This window comes from Octopus sinensis, linkage group LG16, assembly GCF_006345805.1.
Source record: "Octopus sinensis linkage group LG16, ASM634580v1, whole genome shotgun sequence".
Taxonomy (NCBI): Eukaryota; Metazoa; Mollusca; class Cephalopoda; order Octopoda; family Octopodidae; genus Octopus; species Octopus sinensis.
The window spans coordinates 3,206,011-3,226,540 of NC_043012.1; the positions used below are offsets into that span (position 1 = coordinate 3,206,011).

General features: G+C 36.0%; 1 protein-coding gene across 1 annotated transcript in view; it reads right to left on the reverse strand.

Moving 5' to 3' along the window:
• Positions 1–10,366: 10,366 nt before the first annotated feature.
• LOC115220571 (cytochrome P450 3A7-like) overlaps positions 10,367–20,530 on the reverse strand; it is a 29,688-nt gene continuing 19,524 nt past the window's right edge. The window contains exons 12-14 of the mRNA XM_036509835.1: positions 20,270–20,407; positions 12,194–12,356; positions 10,367–10,560 (exon numbers count right to left, since the gene is read on the reverse strand). Of these exons, the coding sequence (XP_036365728.1) occupies positions 10,486–10,560; positions 12,194–12,356; positions 20,270–20,407 (376 nt within the window). The 3' untranslated portion in view covers positions 10,367–10,485. The remainder of the gene's footprint in view (positions 10,561–12,193; positions 12,357–20,269; positions 20,408–20,530) is intronic.

Below are 20,530 nucleotides of genomic sequence, written 5' to 3' on the forward strand. Positions count from 1 at the left end.
TTCAGCTCAGTTTTATATCTGTATTCTATATCATCTCGGATTTTAGCTACTTCATTCACTCTTCTATCCAACGAATACACTTCTTATAGATTTTTATAAATTTTGAAAATAATCATAAATTTGGAGGGATTTAATAGAATAATTAACTTTTATGGTAATTTATTGGCATTTAAACTTAACTTAGCAATGGTTCTTGCATAAAATTTTGACTGAAGATTTCAGTACAGATATGAAAACCTTAAAACAGAGACAACTTTGTATCATAGAATCAGGAGTAGTTTCATGTAGTTTGGTATCAAAAAGGTTAATAAAATAGAAAGTAGGACCCATGAAATCTAGTGATTGGTCTATGTTGGCAAGAAGTGAATATAAACAGTAAAACAAAAAAAAAAGGAACAGATTCACCATAAGGAATAGATGGGAATTTTGGATCAGATACTTGGGACTCTTACTTCTCTGATAATCTGTGTGCTTCTCCAAAAATTCATGAGCTAAAAACAGTGACATTATTATTATGTTGCTTGTCAATAAATCATCTGTTGACTTTACACCTTTGAAGTGATACGGAGTAAGGGATGACTTGTCTCGAAAAACATATAAGGGTTAGTGACAGAACAAACATTTACATGTAAAACAATACCTCAATAATATATCCCTACTCCATGCTAGTGGAGAAAATCAGTTATGCAAATGAGCAAAGATTATTTACACACACACACACAACAATCTCCCTCTTAATTACACAACTTGAACCTAACCAACTGTGCGTATTTAGCTGGTAGAAAATCATTTGCACAGATGTATGCCTGTGGTCAATCACAGCAAGGTTCGTGCATGCACATCGTTTTAGATGATATTTGTCACCTTTCCTATTAGTTTTCTCCATGATGTCAAGCAAAGGAAAAGGGAAGCATTTGAATGAATCCCAGAGATCAGATATCATCGCGAAGTTGATCAAACTGAATCATCCAAGTAAACTTGAACCTGGGATTCTTGAAGATTTTGTGCATACTTATCTGGGACGCATACTTAAATGGGTTTGTACTTAACTGGGAGGTCACTGTGTACACACACACACACACATACATAGACCAAAATTTCCAGAGAACTTATGAACCTTTTCTTTGGTTCTCTCCAGGGTATAATGAACAATAAGCAGTGCATCATCCCTGTAGATAATCTATCCCAGATCTGTGAAGTGGCAGCCTAGCTCATAGAGGAGTTACAAACTCATGAGGTCAGTTAGCTGAGCAGAGTTGGAAGAACCCATGATAATGTTGAGGTTGTCCATACGCCCTTACTTCCCCCACAAATGGCCTGGAAGACGATGAGGATATTTCTAGCCATGAGAATAAGCACTCACTAGAGTCAGGAGATTCCAGTAGACTTTCAAGTAAAGATAATGACCTTATTTAGAATAATGGATAAGATGGAAGAATAATAATTATCTAAATCAAATTGCAGGAACGAGGTGCATGGCTTACTATCAAGCCTATAAATATGTGTGTGTGTGTATACACGCGCACACACCACACTATTTTATAATAGTGTATCATTTTATGACACAATTTTCCTATCAAAAACTATTCTTCTTAGATAGTGATAACAGAATTATCTCCCCTAGACCAAGCACACGCGTTAATTTTAAGACGACGGGCTTGGCAAAATCCTTCGTAACGTTATGAGTTGGAATTGACTTTCCCTATTCTCCTGAAATTATTAGCCGTGTACCAAAATTTGAAACCAAAAATTTATGCTCCCAGTTGTGTTGTCTAGTTTGATATAAAATTTTCTATTTGTCTCACCATTTTACCTGGTTTAAACAGTTAACAGAGGAAATATATTTTATGAATAATTGCTTAGCTATCATGTACACAACAACCTAATTAATCTGTTTTCCTTACAACAGTAATTACTGGATCTGTAACCATTATAGTGGAGGCGCAATGGCCCAGTGGTTAGGGCAGCGGACTCGCGGTTTCGATTCCCAGACCGGGCGTTGTGAGTGTTTATTGAGCGAAAACACCTAAAAGCTCCACGAGGCTCCGGCAGGGGATGGTGGTGATCCCTGCTGTACTCTTTCGCCACAACTTTCTCTCACTCTTTCTTCCTGTTTCTGTTATACCTGTATTTCAAAGGGCCGGCCTTGTCACTCTCTGTGTCACGCCGAATATCCCCGAGAACTACGTTAAGGGTACACGTGTCTGTGGAGTGCTCAGCCACTTACACGTTGATTTCACGAGCAGGCTGTTCCGTTGATTCGGATCAACCGGAACCCTCGTCGTCGTAACCGACGGAGTGCTTCCAACCATTATAGTATTTTTATGACCTCTTCAATAATTATTCTCATCTAGTTCCATTCTCATTTTGAATGCCTTATGGGGATATGAAAACGTCTGTGTGCACCTATCCACTGTTGGATTTGACTCCTTTGCTAGCCAGCATTTGGTTGTGTTTTGCTATGTTACTTAGTCTTTCATTTGATCGGAGTTGATAATATAAGTACCAGTGGAGTACAAGAGATGATGTAATTTACTCTACAACTCTCCCAAAATTGCTGGCCATGTTTCAACATTATTGTCATTAAAACGTTGTCATTAAAATGCTGGCTGCAGAATGCTTGTGTGGATATGCGGTTATATCAAGGGTGTTGAAAATTCGGCAGCAGATGCACTTTCTAGAATGAATGTAGATGCATTAAATTCACTAAACACTATAAATTTGGAAGAAATGTCTAAGGATCAAGTTGCGGATAAAGAATTTTCTTTATATAAAAATTCCAATTCAACTTCTTTAAAATTTAAAGTGTTGCCGATCCATCGTGTAATTCACATATTTGGTGCGATATTTCTACAGGTTTTTCGAGACCGTTTGTGCCTGAAAAGCATAGAAAAGTTGTTTTTTCTACCTTACATAATTTATCTCATCCAGGTATAGAAGCTTCATTGAAATTAAAGTACTACTAGCGAACAGTGGTCCCGCTGCGCGCACTCGCGCTAGCTAGTCGTAAGTAGTCGATCCTACAACGACTTGCGCGTATGTTTGTATTTCAAGGCTGATTACATATCAAAGAAAATTAAATAATATTTTTCGAACAAAGTAAATAATTTTTTAAACTAAGTAAATAAATTTTTTTATAAAAAAACTAAGGTTGGGTTTAGGGTTAAAAGTCGTTGTTGGATCGACTACTTACGACTAACTAGCACGCACCGGGACCACTGTTCGCTAGTAGTACCGAAATTAACATCAAGTCGTTTTGTTTGGCCTGGTATGAATAAAGATATTCGTTCCGGGCTCAAATCATGTATGCAATGTCAAAAATCAAAAGAACATCGTCATATCAAAGCACCATTAGGTACATTTGCAAATCCAGATGCGAGATTCCAACATATCCACATCGATATAGTTGGACCCTTAACTCCATGTGAAGATAATATATATTTGTTGACGGGAACAAAGGCGCGAGCTGGCAGAAACGTTAGCACGCCGGGCGAAATGCGTAGCCGTATTTCGTCTGTCGTTACGTTCTGAGTTCAAATTCCACCGAGGTCGACTTTGCCTTTCATCCTTTCGGAGTCGATAAATTAAGTACCAGTTGCGCACTGGGGTCGATGTAACCGACTTAATCCGTTTGTCTGTCCTTGTTTGTCCCCTCTGTGTTTAAGCCCCTTGTGGGTAGTAAAGAAATATATATTTGTTGACGTGTATATATCGTTTTTCGAGATGGCCGGAGGCTTATCCGATAAAGGACGTATCTGCAGTAACTACAGCGAAAACCTTATTTACCAATTGGATGTCTAGATTTGGCATACCAAACACAGTGACAACAGATCGTGGTTGACAATTTGAGTCTAGCTTATTCGCAGAATTCAATAAGTTGTTGGGGATTAATAGAATTCGTACAACTTCATGTCACCCACAATTTAACGGAATGATAGAAAGGTTTCATGGGCAGTTGAAATCTTCATTAAGAACTTATTCTGATTCTAACAGTTGGTTTGAAGCCTTACCAGTGGCATTGTTAGGAATTAGAAGTGCTGTTAAAGAAAATTTACAATATTCTCCTGCTGAACTCTTGTACGGAACAACATTAACTCTACCTGGTCAAATGTTCCAAGAAACCAATTCTTTTAATGGAGATGTTAATGATTATGTAACTCGTCTACAAGAAAATTGCAAAATGTTAAAAGTTTTGTTCCTTCTGATATAAATTCTTGGACACAAAGCTTATTTCGACCAATATTCCTGTCATGAAAATGAAGATGTGAGCAATACATATCGACATAGTTTGAAACAAAGTGATATTCAAAGCAACAAATCTAATGTTAATGGAAACACTCTAAAGTCAATTTTGAAATCCCCGACCCAAGTGAAAAAGACTAGAAGTGGCAGAATTGTGCATTTTCCAAAAGAACTTTCTCAGTTTGTTTGAGGATTTTCAAAATATTTTTTATATTTCTGGATTATATACATAAATTTATTTTTTCCACGTGAACTGAAAGGAACTGTATTTGAACATTATAATTGTAAAGCCGTATTGAAAGGCTAATTTCATATGTTTAACATGTAATTTATAATGCATTGTATATATTGATGTGTTATAACTATTAATGCAAATGTTGTATTGAAAAAAATATGTATTACGAATTTCTTTTTCGCAAAATTTTAATTTTTCTGGCGAAAAGCTGAATGTAGCAAGTAGCCATTTTAGACATTTTGAAATAAGGCGCCAATTGGTGGTAGCTGGCAATATGACGCAATGTCGTATTACTCTTTTACTCTTTTACTTGTTTCAGTAATTTGACTGCGGCCATGCTGGAGCACCACCTTTAATCGAGTAACTCGACCCCAGGACTTATTCTTTGTAAGCCCATTACTTATTCTATCGGTCTCTTTTGCCGAACCGTTAAGTGACGGGGACATAAACACACCAGCATCGGTTGTCAAGCAATGCTAGGGGGACAAACACACACGCATATATATATATATATACTTTATTTTAAGCAGCAGAAAATTCAACAAAATCTGTTACTCTGAGTTTCTCGTTGCCGTTCATCAGACAGTTTTTGCTAGAATGGTTCCATTCTAGCAAAAACTGTCTGATGAACGGCAACGAGAAACTCAGAGTAACAGATTTTGTTGAATTTTCTGCTGCTTAAAATAAAGCATATTACTCTACCACTGGTATTTGAGTACTCTTTTTTCCACCTTGTTTCACATTTATGTGTTTACTCCGGTATATATATATATATATATATATATATATACATATATACGACGGCCTTCTTTCAGTTTCCGTCTACCAAATCCACTCACAAGGCTTTGGTCGGCCCGAGGCTATAGTAGAAGACACTTGCCCAAGGTGCCATGCAGTGGGACTGAACCCGGAACCATGTGGTTGGTAAGCAAGCTACTAACCACACAGCCACTCCTGCGCCTATATTGCCAAAGAATTATTATTTTCGTTTTTTCCATTGGTTAATATAACTGCTCATATAAGGATTCTAAAAAGTTACGTAAAGAATATTTGTAATGGATTTCGATTCTTTTAAGTCAAGTTGAGCAGTTACAAAAACCCTGGATTTTGGGAAAAACTTTGGATCTTTTCCTTTTGAACGGCACATGTCAACACAATTTCTAGTTAACTAAACACTTTTAAACTTCGTATACTGGTAGAATGTGTTTATAAAACATCATTTTTTCTTGGCTTTATTGAGAAAATTCTATATGTTGTAACATATTTCCACTTTAATTTCAAGCATTTCAGCAATTTTAACCAATCGCTCACCTCCATTTGGGGTGAAAACATTCCGTGCTGTATGAATATGTCCCTCGTTTAAGAAACAGATTGGGTTTATTTACATTTGCGATGAAAAAAAGATACCCTTCCCCCACCCCTAACACTAACCCTAACTCTAACCCTAAATCTAAAATAGATTGAAATGCAATAGATCGATACTAGGGTTATAATTATGGGTGACATTTTCATTTGACACCGCTAGAAAAAAATCCCATTTTCCGTAGCAGTGTAGTATTAATTTAACAATTAAAAAAAAAATTAGGGTTAGGTTTAGGGTTAGTGACAGGATGTTATCTCAGTTTTAGACGCAGCAAATGATTTTAGCTCAATTAGAGGCGATTCATTGGTTAAAATTCGAAAAATTAAACTACGTTAAACAAACAAATTACAATTTTCTCAAGAAAGCCAAGAGGAAAAAATGTTTTATTTTGACACATTCTACCAGTATACGAAGTTTTAAAGTGTTTAGTTAACTAGAAATTATGTTGACATCTGCCGTTCAAAAGGAAAAGATCCAAAACTTTAGTGTTTTGTTGGATGTAACTGAACTCCATGACACTCACTCCTTTGAAACATTGGTGATTTTCATGCCATGTCCAAAGATAATCACAACAAGTCTATTTTGAATTGTTCATTTATTTATTAGTTAGATTTACGAATTAGCTAGTGAAATATATAGTCGTACTTCTACACAACGAAAATTATCTTTTCTTTCACATGTACATAATATAAAATGTTATATTTATAGAATAAAACTAATTTAGAAAATGTTTCTCTTCACGTTTTTTTCAAATGTGTATAAATATGCATTTCTGTAATCATTTCTGCTACCATTTTGTTGATATGTGTGTTAAATGAGGCAATGTTGCTCATTTCTATTCCAAGATCACACACCATATTTGATTCTGGGATCGTTGCTCCACTTGGTCCAACGTACTGATGTCGTGATTCCTGAGTAGTGCTTAACTGGTAGCGGAGGGCTTGGAATTTACTTGCATTAAATTGCATGTTGTTATCCTCAGCCCATGTATAGATGGCATCTAGACCTTTCTGTCAGAGCGTAGCATCAGAGGTTTCCTTGACTGACTGTGAGACTTTTGCGTCGTCGGCATAGCTGGTAAGCATGACTGCCTTTGTCACTGATGGCATATCCGATAGGGCTACCACGAAAAGCAGTGGCCCCAGCACAGTGCCTGGGGCACTCCACTCACTATTGGTGTCTCTGTGGAGAGAGCTCTGTTGGCTGCTACAGCTTGGCTCCTATCCTTTAGGAAATCATGCAGCCACTCTCCGACTTCACCTGTGATGCTGAGTCCCCGTATTTTGTGGTATATCATTCCATGGTCGACCTTGTCAAATGCCTTTTCAAAGTCAAGGTATATCACATCCACTTTTGAGCAGTTCATTAATTGCTTCAGTACCCAGTCATAGTGTCGCAGAAGTTGTGTAAGACAGCTCCTTCCCAAGCGAAACCATGTTGGGTGTCAGAGAGCAGGTCATTGTCCTCAAGGAACTCAATCAGTCTCTTCCTGACAATGTGCTCCATGACTTTACTGACGTGGGAGGTCAGGGAGACAGGTCTATAATTACTAGCCTCTGCCTCTGCTTCCTCCCTTATGGATAGGGCATATTCCTCTTTTAGTTTTTGGGGGAGTTTCCCCATCCTGAGGGACTCCTGGAAAAGGATTTGAAGTGGTCTAGCTAGAGCTCTTTTGAATTTCTTTAGGAGGATTGCAGGGAATCCATCAGGGCCCGTTGCTGAGTTTGAGCTCGGCTCTTCAATGGCTGATATCACATCAGTTTCCTCTATTTGCGTTTATGTACAGAGATGGACATTAAAACTCACCTTCTTTCTTTCTTTCTTTATTTATTCATGGATTTTGTCTGAAAAATAGGCTGTCATAAGTTGAATAGTTTATATATTTTCACATGGTATGTTTGTGTTGGTAGTCATTGGCATTTTAAAACTAGACTATAGAAACTATAGTTACATACATGCACTCACACACACTCACACAACCATACAGATACATTTTAGATTAGACTCCCCATGTTCAGTCCATTGCAGAATGAAGGCGTCAGCATCTTCTCTCCACCAACCACAGTCTGATGTGTAGGCCTTGAATTGGAGCTTGAGATCATGCTGGTTTGATGAGCTTGCTCTGCCACATTGGTTCAACATGGCTTGGTAGAGCGGGCAGCTTTTATACTCATTCCCATAAATAATTAAGTTGGATTCATCCACCCCAGTGCTCAAATGGTACTTATTTTATCAACCCTGGAAAGATGAAAGGCAAAGGTTGACCTTGATGAAATTTGAACTCAAAACATTAAGGTGGATGAAATACCACAAAGCAATTTGCCTGACATTTTAACAATTCTGTATATGTTGAAGACATAATCCATAATTTTGGGACAAGTAAAGCAGACAAACAGGTGTACCATTCTCAAACACTCATATATTAGCAAATATTCAACATCTCAAATTAACTGGAAATTGAAAACCTACACAGCATGTACTATGTCTAAGAAACCAGATAATTTGTAGAGGTTTTTTTGTTGAAATTCTGAAAACGTCCTTTTGAGATATTTCCCGCCAGCTTTAACAAGCAATTCTTTCTAAATTCAACATGTTCAAAGATGAAGCTTTGTTAAATTATATGTTTGTCTTAGTTAGCTCTGAAAGAGCTGACTTGTGGGCCAGTTAGATTTTAAATACTGTCATTTTGTATGGTTAAACATATATTTCAGACTATGATATCTAGTTTGTTCTTTTTATTCATTGTAATTTTTATGTGTGGGAAAAGTTATTTCAATAATATTTGATTGGTTTTCCTAATACTTTGAACATGTAGGATTTATCTCATTTGCTAATTAGCAATAAATGTCGTTGTTCTGATTATTTATAATCTGAGTTCAAATACTGCCAAGGTCATCTTGTCTTATCATTCAGGCTTCAATAAAATATAATACTAGGCAAGCCATTGTTCATGTACTTCTACTCTTCTATTCCTTTTACATTTTCCTCTCTCACTTTTTAGTCACTTGGACATCACAGACTCGTGCATTTAAACCACTCAGAGATTTTATCTAGTTTGTGGTCAACGCTACTCAGAGTTATTTCCCTTTCCATTAATTACAGTATTTGTTGACATGAAAAAACACAGGGGTGTATAAGACATACCCCGATTTCAGCAATGCATATTCAGAGTTAGGGACAAAATTTGTTTATGGGAAGTCCAACTTTGCATATAGAACCCTGGTTGTATACAACACACATCTATATATATATTATTATATATATATATATATATATATATATATATATATATATATACATATCTACTACATATGTGGAAATCTGTAGGTGTGTTTGTTATCTAACTCCTCCAACATTGTTTTATCGATTTCTATGCAACCTGACGTGTGAGTAAAACTTAGGTCTGGAAAACTAGTGACATACTTTGATTGTTGAAAAAAAGTCGATAATAGGGCCCTTGGAAGGGATTCCCTTTACTACATATAACTAATGTATTATTTTTAAACATCCAAGGGAAAATAAACCATTTGCTCCTGAAAGGGATTCTTATATATAGCCATGGGAAATGACCCATTCATGTTCATAAATTATTTCATATAAATCAAATTGAGTATGCTTATTTCATAGTATTTGAACTATTTGAGTTATTTTCACAATTTATCCACTACAATGCTTAAACAAGTAAATAGTATTTCCTAAACAATAGATCAACTTATTTTGTTTAGTGACTTATTCATGAATATACCAACACTAGCACCGCTGAGGGTAATATTCTCTGGGAAAACAAAAGCTTTTTTCAGAGTTATTTACTTTGAATTGTTATTATCTCATATCAGATTAGCCTGTTATTATATATATTTTATGATTTTAGTATACATGCCTTATTAGTATTTCCTCCGAAGTTCTATATACTCTGGAAATGCATTAAGGCCCTTTTCGGGGCTACTTTATTTGATTTCTTACTATCGAGTAATTAATGTCATGTTATTACATAACTGACTTCACAATTTGGGTATTCATAACTTATTGGGAATTCCTAAAAACAAGATCTTCTGTAAGACAGTTCGGTATTCTCAATAAATGCACAAAAACCATTTTAAGGGCAACATACTTTGTATTGTTGTTACTGGATTAGCAAAAACAGTTTTATGAGACAGAACCAAGGGAAAGCCCCACTCTCTGGAAATATACAGAGTACCTCAGATAGTATTATATATTATTTGTTTGTATGTCTGTGCTTGTCTCCCCACCATCACTTAAGACAGTTTCGGTATTCTCAATAAATGCACAAAAACCATTTTAAGGCAACATACTTTGTATTGTTGTTACTGGATTAGCAAAACAGTTTTATGAGAACAGAACCAAGGGATAAGCCCCACTCTCCTGGAAATTACCGAGTACCTCAGCTAGTATTATATATATATTTGTTTGTATGTCTGTGCTTGTCTCCCCCACCATCACTTGACAACTGATGTTGATGTGTTTATGTCCCTGTAACTTTGTGGTTCAGCAGAAGATATATATATATATAAGAAAAAGAATTTATATTGTTAAAGAATTATTCTGGTGTTGTCTACAGGAACTAATTTTACTGTTTGAAATGTGAAGAACATTATAGCACAGCATTTCTTTGGCAAATTTCAGATTATCGTTTTTCAGCCTTCAACCATATTCCATTCTTTGCATAAAGAAATATTTGCCCTCCTGTCTTAAGAGGAACCTAGAAAGAGAATTACCAGGAAATAAAGTCAGTGAGCATTAAGATATTTCAATTGTTGATCAATGATAAAGTGTGACAATCAAACACATACAACTAATGATATTTCTTTAAAATTTCAGATTCAGTCAAAATATGAAATCTTCTAATATTTATAACAGTTACAAAAACTCATTTATAAGAGAAGAATTCTTACCTTGTTCAATCAAAATTTAGATTTCAAATGGTCAAAGTCATCACAATACACTTAAGATTCACTTCACTTTGGAAGATGCATTAATACTTCAAATGTCGATTTCCCATGTCCCCAGGTGAGTTACAAATTCATTTCTAACTATACTAGTGGGGCTGAGGGTACAGTAATAAATTATGCATTCAGCCAGCCAACATGCAATCCAGTTTCAATTCCCAGTTGTATTGTATACACTCACCTTTCATAACTGACATTTCGTAACAATAAATCATTGCTTGAAATTACATTATACTAGCAATGCACCCTGGCGTTGCCCGGGGGGTTATTACCTACAGCCACATTGTATTATTTGTTCCTTTCTTATGGGCAGAACCAGCTTATGAGGAGTATGAAGCAAACAACTCTTCTTTATAAACATGTTTTTCAGTCATTTTCTGTTGAACAATGCTGCAGTTTCAATCAACCAAATTCAGTCACAAGTCTGTGGTTGGCCTAGGGTTATAGTAGAAAACACTTGCTCAAAGTACCATGCAGAGGGATTGAACATGGAACCATGTGGCTGGGAAGCAAACTTCTCAACCACATTCTTGCACTCAATATGTGTGTGTGTTTACATTTGTTGTAAAAATCGAGTATTGTGCCCCATTATGTCTCAAAGTTAGCAGTTCATCAAGCAGAGATCTATAAAATAAATAACAGATTGAAATACGTACTGAGCTCAGTATGGTCAATTACATTTTTAAAGGTGATACCCTATCATGGTGACAGTCAAAAGACTAAACCCAGTATGATAATGTTTAAAGACTTAATGGTTTCAAATTTAAGGTAATGGATTACTAACCACAAGATAACGAGTTCAAATTTCATATTGAACTTCCAATCTATACGATAACAGTATATGTACATCTCAGTCTACAAGACTTCCAGCAATTAACAATTGTTTTTTGAAGCTGAATGGTTAGCAGTAAGAAAGATGTCCAGATTTCTTACAAAATTATTGTGCAAAATATTCTGAGAAAAAGTATTTTTTTCACTACAACAAAACACACACAGACACACACACACAGAGGTGTGTCTGTAGTAACGTGTGCTACTACAGAAAGCAGCCAAATCTCTCTTAAAACACAACCTTTCATCAAAAGAAAGACACAGATCTACAGTATTTCAGGAAGGAAAAAAAAGATATTCGATGGGTCTGCTATATCAGAGGTAACGCTGGGCTAAACAAAACACAAAAGTACTTCACATTAGATCATCTACTAAGTAATACTAATAAATCTTACATTATTTGGTCGATGAAAGATTACTGAATCATTTGATACCTAATACGCCAAAATCGGCAACTAGGTTTTCAAATCCATAAGGAACATATGTCCATGCACACACACACACACACACAAACTCTGTTTTATATATTAAGATTTCATATTCATATTATCTTACCTCGGTTTTCGGAGATTTCACAAATTTATATTTTCTGATTATGGTAGCGATAGCAAGCTTAAATTCCAATCTTGCCATTTTCATGCCTATACACATTCTTGGTCCAATGCCGAATGGTAAGAAGGTATAAGGATTCAGTTTGTCTTTTGCTTCAGGTGCAAATCTGAAGATTAGAGTACCGTTATAAGAAAATACCAAATGATTCGTAAATCAAGACAGCTTTGCGATACGCTAAAAAGTAATATAAAACACATACAATTTTGGGAATGAGAATTTACCTTGTAAGGTGCATAATATATCGTTATTCATCTATGTGTATTTTGTATTGTAGCAAAGAACTATACCAGGTAGCTATGAGGGAGGTTAGAAGACAGGTATGCTTGGCCAGGGGAGAAGCAGAAAGGAGAAAGCTTGTCAATGGCCTGCGATGTGAAGACCAGAAGCTTGAAGTATTTTGGATTGCAAAACATTGTCAGAGAAGATCGTGCTGTGGTAGCAGAGCAATGTGTTCTCATAGATGATGGCTCACTTGCAGTTAGTGATTTTGCAAAGAAGAGGCTTGGAAGTGCCACTATGAAAGGTTGCTAAATGTAGAAAATGCATGGGAGAAGGAGAGCCTGCTTAACCCTTTCGTTACTGTATTTATTTTGAGATGCTCTGTGTTTCTTTCAATTACTTTAAATATAACAAAGAATTCAGTAAAATAACATAGTTATCATTAAGCTAGTGTAAGGAACATAAATTGAGATTAAGGTTTGGTGGAAGATTTTCATTCAAAACTTATGAAAACAGCACATTTATACTCAGAGCCAGAGCCGGTTTCAGCCGGATAGGTAACGAAAGAGTTAATCTGAACCGAACAGAGAGACCAGCCATCTGGATGACAGTAGCTTAGTAGATAAAGCAACTAAGGATATGGAGACAGGAAAAGCCTTCAGCCCATCAGGAATCACTGCTGAGATGCTTAAAATATCTGGCAGAGTGAGATATGACTTGGTCACCATTATAGTTAATCAGGTTGTCCAAGTGGGAGTCATGCCCAATGATCAGAGAAGCAATATTATAGTCAACTGCTACAAAGACAAAGGTGATGTCCTAGACAGAAATAATTACAGAGGCATCAAATTTCTGGCCCAGGTGATGAAAGTTGCAGAAAGGGACGTAGCTCAATTAATTAGGAAAAGAATTAGCATAAATGAGATGCAGTTTGGATTTGTACTTTGAAGAATCAACACTGATGATATCTTCCTGATGAGGCAACTGCAGGAGAAATACATGGCCAAAAACGAACGTCTGATTTTGGCTTTTGTTGATATGGAAAAGGCCTTTGACTGGGTTCCCCATTCCCTTGTCTGGCGGGGAATGAGGACACTAGGGATAGATGAGTGATTAGTGAGAGCTGTACAAACATGTACAGGGATTCTGTCAGTAAGGTGAGAGTCGACAATGAGTATGGCAAGTAGTTTAGTGTAAAACAGGAGTCCATCAGGGATCAGTTCTTAACCCCCTCTTGTTTATCATGGTCCTCCAAGCTATAACCGAGGAATTTAAGACTAGCTTCTAATGTATGGGTGCATGAGGTTATCAGATGTGTGTATGTATGTGCAAAGGTATGGGTGAGTATATACTTTATGTGAGTAGCATGCGTGTGTGCATGTGTTGCTTTTAGGTGTGTGTGTGTGTTAAAGGCATGAATGTGTGTTTGTGCATAAAGTGTGTGCTCAGGCATTATGTGTGTTTATGTGTGAATATTGTTTACGTTTGCGCGTAACCACAGGTGACACCAACAACATCCTCATGCCTTAAGGCTACCAAAGATACACAAGGAATGCATATATGGCCAGCACCCAAGCCTGTAAATATATCGGACTGTCCAGCTCAGCTTTCGAGTGAAGCTTCTGCAACCACCACTCAACCTTTGGAGTCCCTGGCCAGCTATGTGTGGCACCTCAGTGATCAAGGGATCCCATATGATATCAGGTGGAAGATCATAAAACATCCAGGCCCATATATTAATGGGAACAGATGCTGTAAGATCTGCAAAATAGAGCAAACCAAAATTCTTAAAAAGTAGAAATATAGATTAATTGCCAACATAACATGGCAGTCCTGGTTTAGGACCAATGTTGCTGTAATTTAGCCCCAGGAGACATCATCTCCAGCTGGCTATATGACACGATCTGTGTCCTTATGTTTTCGAACAAGAGAATCTAGCATCCCCACTCAGCTCAAAACAATATCTGTGTATCGCGATTTCTGGGACTAATTTACAGCAATATTAGTCCTAAACCAGGACTGCCATGTTATGTTGGCAAACAATCTTTACTACAAAGTACTGTTGCTGAATATCTCGTGTTGTGAGATTTTAAAAATAATAATTTTCTAATTGTAAAGAAGTTTTCTGAAAATGTGTTCATTTCAAGCACGACTGACTGGAAAATTGGGTCTTCCAGTTTGCTGTTTAAGCTAATAAGAGACCTTCACAAAATAGATACTAAGCCATACTCAATATCATTTTTTCACTGTTAGTTGTTTAAAATTTTGTTGTAGCATTTTTCTGATTCGGTGAGGTGAAAAGTTAAATTAGTCTTTGCATAGAGTCTGATGAGCCGTCTACAAAGCTGTTGCTTTTGTGGATACAAAACTATCGGTCACTCTATGACCAGACTTTAAGTTTATGCTTTATAAAATTAAGGCAAAATTTTCCTGAAGAAGTATCTATGTCAAATTAAGGGATTTGCCGAGGGTCCATGGATATTATAAATAATATTTAATAATATCCTAAGGATATGGTAAGGTAGTCCCATAAGAAGACATGTCTTGCGAAAACATATGTAGCAATTCGTTAATAAAAATATAAAAATCTCCATCAATGAAATATTTCTCATTATTAACATAATTAAAGCAGGTAAGGCTATATATATGCTACAGGAGGGCCACAGTTAGACTCCCAGTTCCATAATAATATTAATGAGGAGTCTAATGTGGGTGTTGTGTGAGCCTGTATATGTTAAATAAAATGAGACTACAAAATGGTTTAAATATTTTAAATGTTTTAAATGTTTAATAATAAATATATATACATACACATATGTGTGTGTGTATATATATATATATACAGTTGCGGCCAAAATGTTTAGAACGGCATTGTTTTCGTCAGAAAAGTAGGTATAATATTTTATCAAAGTTGTTTTGTATTCTATAAATACGATATTAATTGTTATTGTCTGAGATTTTGGTGTACTTTGAGAAGATAATACAAAAGTTATGGATGATTTAGGGATTTACTGCAATCATTTGACAATCATTTTCTAAAAAGAGAAACCGGTAAAGTAAATAAACATCTTTTAAAATTGCATTTTCAAACCTTCTTTCATATATAATTCCGCTCATGTGGTACCTTACAACTCCACTTTGATATATATATATATATATATATACGGGAAGCTTTATGAAAATAGACAAAAGACGAAGGCAGGTGGAAAACAAACAAACAATTGTATTAGTATGGCGCTCAGGAAATATAAATAAAACAAGTCTTTAACGTTTCGAGCCTACGCTCTTCAACAGAAAGATACACACAGAGAGAAAAACACAGAAAGGAGAGAAAAAAAATGTGTGCAGTAACTAACGAATCAACATGGCGATCTGATTTCGGCCAGAAGTCAAAGATCAAACATGAGACGCGAGAGCGAAATAAGGGGAGATAATAGGGTTGATAATAGGGTTGAATGACCACCTATTAGTGCGTAGGAGGGGTCTGGACGTGTGTATGTATAGGGTTGGTGTATGTATTAGTATGTATTAGTATGTATAAGGGTGTGTGTGTGTGTGTGTATGAGAGAGTATTAGTACGTAGGATAGGTCTGGACAGGCGTATGTATGGGGTTGGTGTATGTATTAGTATGTATTAGTATGTATTAGTACGTATTAGTATGTATAAGTGTGTGTGTGTGTGTATGAGAGAGTATAAGTGCGTATGAGGGGTCTGGACGTGTGTATGAATAGGGTTGGTGTATGTATTAGTATGTATATATATATATCTGTATGTATGAAGATATGCATATGGGTATAGGTACATAAGTATGTGGGCCTACATAATAGTGCATATACACATTTTTAAGCATGTGTGTACATGTGAATATCTATATGCATAACTTGCTTCTTCTCTCTGATTCATCAGCCCCCAATATCACTTTAGCTAGTACAATAAATAACTACTTCTATTTTTACAAACTTGACCATTATATCTTATTCTTCCCTCGTTTTTGAGGTTTACTACTCACTTTACTACCCCCACCCCACACCATAACATTTTCTTTGCCTATCTCCCCACCTTAGTACCTTCCAAACATATCACCCCACCTCCCAATCCTCATGCATATTCCTTCCTTACATTCTTATTTCTTCCTTCTATCCCTCCCCCTATTCCTTTTATCCTGATAGCTCTCCTCTCCCATCTCCCTTACAATATCTTGACCACCATCTAGCACTCCTTTTTCTATTTTTCTTCCTGTTTCTTTCTTTCTTTCTTTCCTTATTCCTTTTGACTAATACCATTCTCCTCCTAACATATATATCTATTCACTTGTCTCTGTCTACCTACCCCTACCAGTACATTCTCAAAATTTCATTCCCACCACAAGACCCCTTTGAATGAACAACACATGGAATTTATGTCTCCACACAATCTACTTGTAATAACAAAACATGAACTCCAATTGGAATCTACATACCATGCACAAGAAGTATTTCTACCCATTCTATACAGCACTTTCTTTGGATAACGGACCTGCAACATCCTATGTATAGATATAATTTTATTTTTTTCCTAAATAACGCCTTATATTGAACACTACTATTTCTCTCTAGTTAACTCTCTCATATTGTCTCTGATGAAGGGATATCACTAATATCCCAGAAACAGTTGTAAGACTACCTTTCCCTTTATAAACGTCCTATAAATTCCACAGAGAATTGGTTATATTGTCTCAATTTATTTAACACTCATCCACCCACTCCCCACCATACATACAGATATATATATATATATGTATATATATATATATATATATATATATATGTTATATTAAATTATATATATATATACATATATATATTGCCAGGATAGCAGAAATCGGCTACTGAGTTAGGAGGAAGAATAAGCATATGGGTGGAGGGAGGTGCAGAAGGAGAAATATAAAGAGACGTACAGGGTAGATAGGAAAAGGAAGGAAGGTATGTGAAAATAAAAGGAATGGCGATTGGTTGTGTGCATAGTAAAAGGAGGAGGGGTAATTGAGAACAGGGAATAGAATTGAAAGGGTTAAGGAGAGGTTGGGGCAGAGAATCATGTATCAGTGTGTAGTTAGGAATGCTAGTAGTGAACAGTGTCTACAAAACTGATGTGCATTTGGGCTTAAAAATATGAGAGGAGTTGAAGTGATTTGGACTAAAATCACAATAGCAACAACGATGATAGTGATGATGATGATGAGGAGGAGGAGGATGTTAGGCAGACAAGGAGGAAGAGGAGGGTTTTAGCAGAAAAGTAATGAAGTAGATTAAGTAAAAAACAGTAAAAGTAAATACAAAAATTTTGGGTTTTCCAGAAAGTTCATGCCGATTTATAAGGGAAAGAAAAAGGTCAATAAATACTTGCCATTTCCTTTTTAATCAACCAAATATGAACCATTTTGTTACACAATGCATCTCCATCTTTCCTTTAACTTGAAAATACCCAAGCTTCACCAGGTGCTCATAAACGACGGATTTTGATAGGTTGAGGCTTTCTTCCAATTCTCAGGTTGTGCAATCTGGATTATACCTGAGGTGGTTTCATGGCAAAGAATTCATCAAGGTATCTTTTTACGTCATCCAAGGAATTGAAATTTTTACCATTAAGACTATTCTGCAGAGACCTGAATAAGTGGGAATCTGAAGGAGCAATATCTAGTGAATATGGAGGGTAGGGTAACACATCCCAGCTAAGCTACAGCAATTTTGTCTGGTTCCCAAAGAAACGTGCGGTCTTGCATTATCATGTTGGAAAACAGCACCCTTCCCATTGGCCAATTCTGGATGTTTCTCTTGAATTGCTGCTTTTAACTCATCCAGTTGTGTGCAGTATTTCTCAGAATTAATTGTCTGGTTACTTGGGAGAGGCTCATAGTACAGAATTCCTTTCCAATCCCACCAGACACAAAGCAAGACTTTTTTAGAGTGAAGACCCGCTTTTGGGGTGGCTAAGGGTGGCTCATGTCACTTACTCCAGGATCGCTTTCTCTGAACATTTTGGTAGATAATCCATTTCTCATCACCAGCCACAATTTGCTTTAAAAAAGGTGCATTTTCATTCCATTTATAAAGCGAATTACAGATGGAAATGTGATCCAAAAGGTTCTTCTCATTCAACTCATGTGATACCCGAACATCGTAGCAATTTGTGTACCCAAGCTTTACCAGGTGCTCGTGAATGATGGATTTTGATAGGTTGAGGTTTTCTGCCAATTCTCGGGTTGTACAATGTGGGTTATTCTCAATTAATGACTTGATTTGGTCATCATCTGTAGTGGACGGGTTGCCAGCTAGCTCTTTATCAATAAGGCTACAATCTCCAGTTCGGAACCTTACGAACTACTTCCGTACAGTTCTTTCGGGTAAAGAAACATCACCATAAACTGCGCATATTTCTTTCGTTGCTTGTGCGGCATTTTCCCCTTTACGGAAAAAGAAAAGCATCAAGTGCCGAAAATGAACTTTATTATCTGCCATTTTAAAGGGTTACAGAATTAACACAGGTTATAGGAAGATAAACCTTCTTCCACAAAAAGATAGCTTAAACTGTGCTCTAAATGGAGGTGTAGTCAAATCCTATTTTATGGACTCAACCATGTTCTAAAATAAGTTGATAGGTAAGCTACTATAAATTGGCATGAACTTTCCAGACAACCCAATATATACTTGAATAAATTGAAAATATATATCATCCTTGGGGGTTAACAGTGTTCATATCCATACAACCTATATGCACACATTCAATAAAGATAAAAAGCATAAATCTATATGCATAAACGCATATATAAATATATTGGGTCATCCCATAAATAATGTGGTTTTTTATACATCCTTTACTTTACAAAATTAAAATAAACAAAGTCCATTTTTAATCTCCCTGGCCACATAGTTGGCATGACTTTTGTTCTATGTGTGGGGTTATAAATTTCACTATGTTCAATTATAATGAGTGTTGGGGATTTTGATTTTTAAGTTGCTAGATGTATTCAGCCAATGAAGTAGTGGGCCAATTTAGGCTTTGTGTATGAGGGGATGTGTGTGTAAATGTGCTTCTTAAAGTTGTTGGCTGTGGCTTCAACATATTCTCTTGTAGTTGAACTGGTAATCACTTGACATCTGTAAATGATGCTTTTAGCAAAGCAGTTTCTTTTCAAAGGGTACTCAAGTGTATTTTTATAATAACAAGTTTTAGATGTAGAGGCTCCTCAGGTTGGATATATCAGTGTCTGATATTTGTTCAGAGCAATTGTAGAAGTATGTGGGAGATATGAAACAGTGTTTGTAGTTAGAGCAGCCAGTTGGGTTTCATTGAAGGTCATTCTGCACGGAGAGAAGAGGAATTGGGAATGTATGATGCTGGAAATCAGGATCAGTAAAATTAAGAAGTTGACCATCAGATATCAGAGGATGTACAACATTGTATTTTTTAGTGTAAAGTTATTATTCCCAGTCATGTTATCTGCAGGGTTGGGGTTGTAGAGTACAATAGCCTAACTATATGGTTATTAGATACTTGGTAAATGTGTGTGTATGTGCATACATGTTATGCATTCACATGCGCACATGTGTGTTTATGTGTGTGTGTGTGTGTGTGTGCACGCATGCATGTAGAATGCTTTTATATAGATTTTTTTTTTAAATCACTAATTATATGGCTATTCAAATATATTTTAACCTTTACCAAGATAAGTTCATTGATTATTATTCAGTTTATATTTAAATATATCAATATTGGATTTCTTTGTTTTCTTATATAGAAATTTTAATAATTTGACCTACCTTTCTGGAATAAACTTATGTGGTTCTGGCCAGTATTCAGGGTCATGTTGAAGGCTATAAATAGATATGTCTATAGGAATGTCTTTCGGAATTATCCAGTCCTTTATCTTAACAGTTTCCTTGGCATACCTCTGAAGCCTGTATAAATGAACAATAGGGAAAATTCTTAATTAATTGCAATATTTAATACCTAAGAATAATTCCATAAAATATACAGATATATATATTAAAGCGTCTAGCTGACACAATCATTAACAAAAC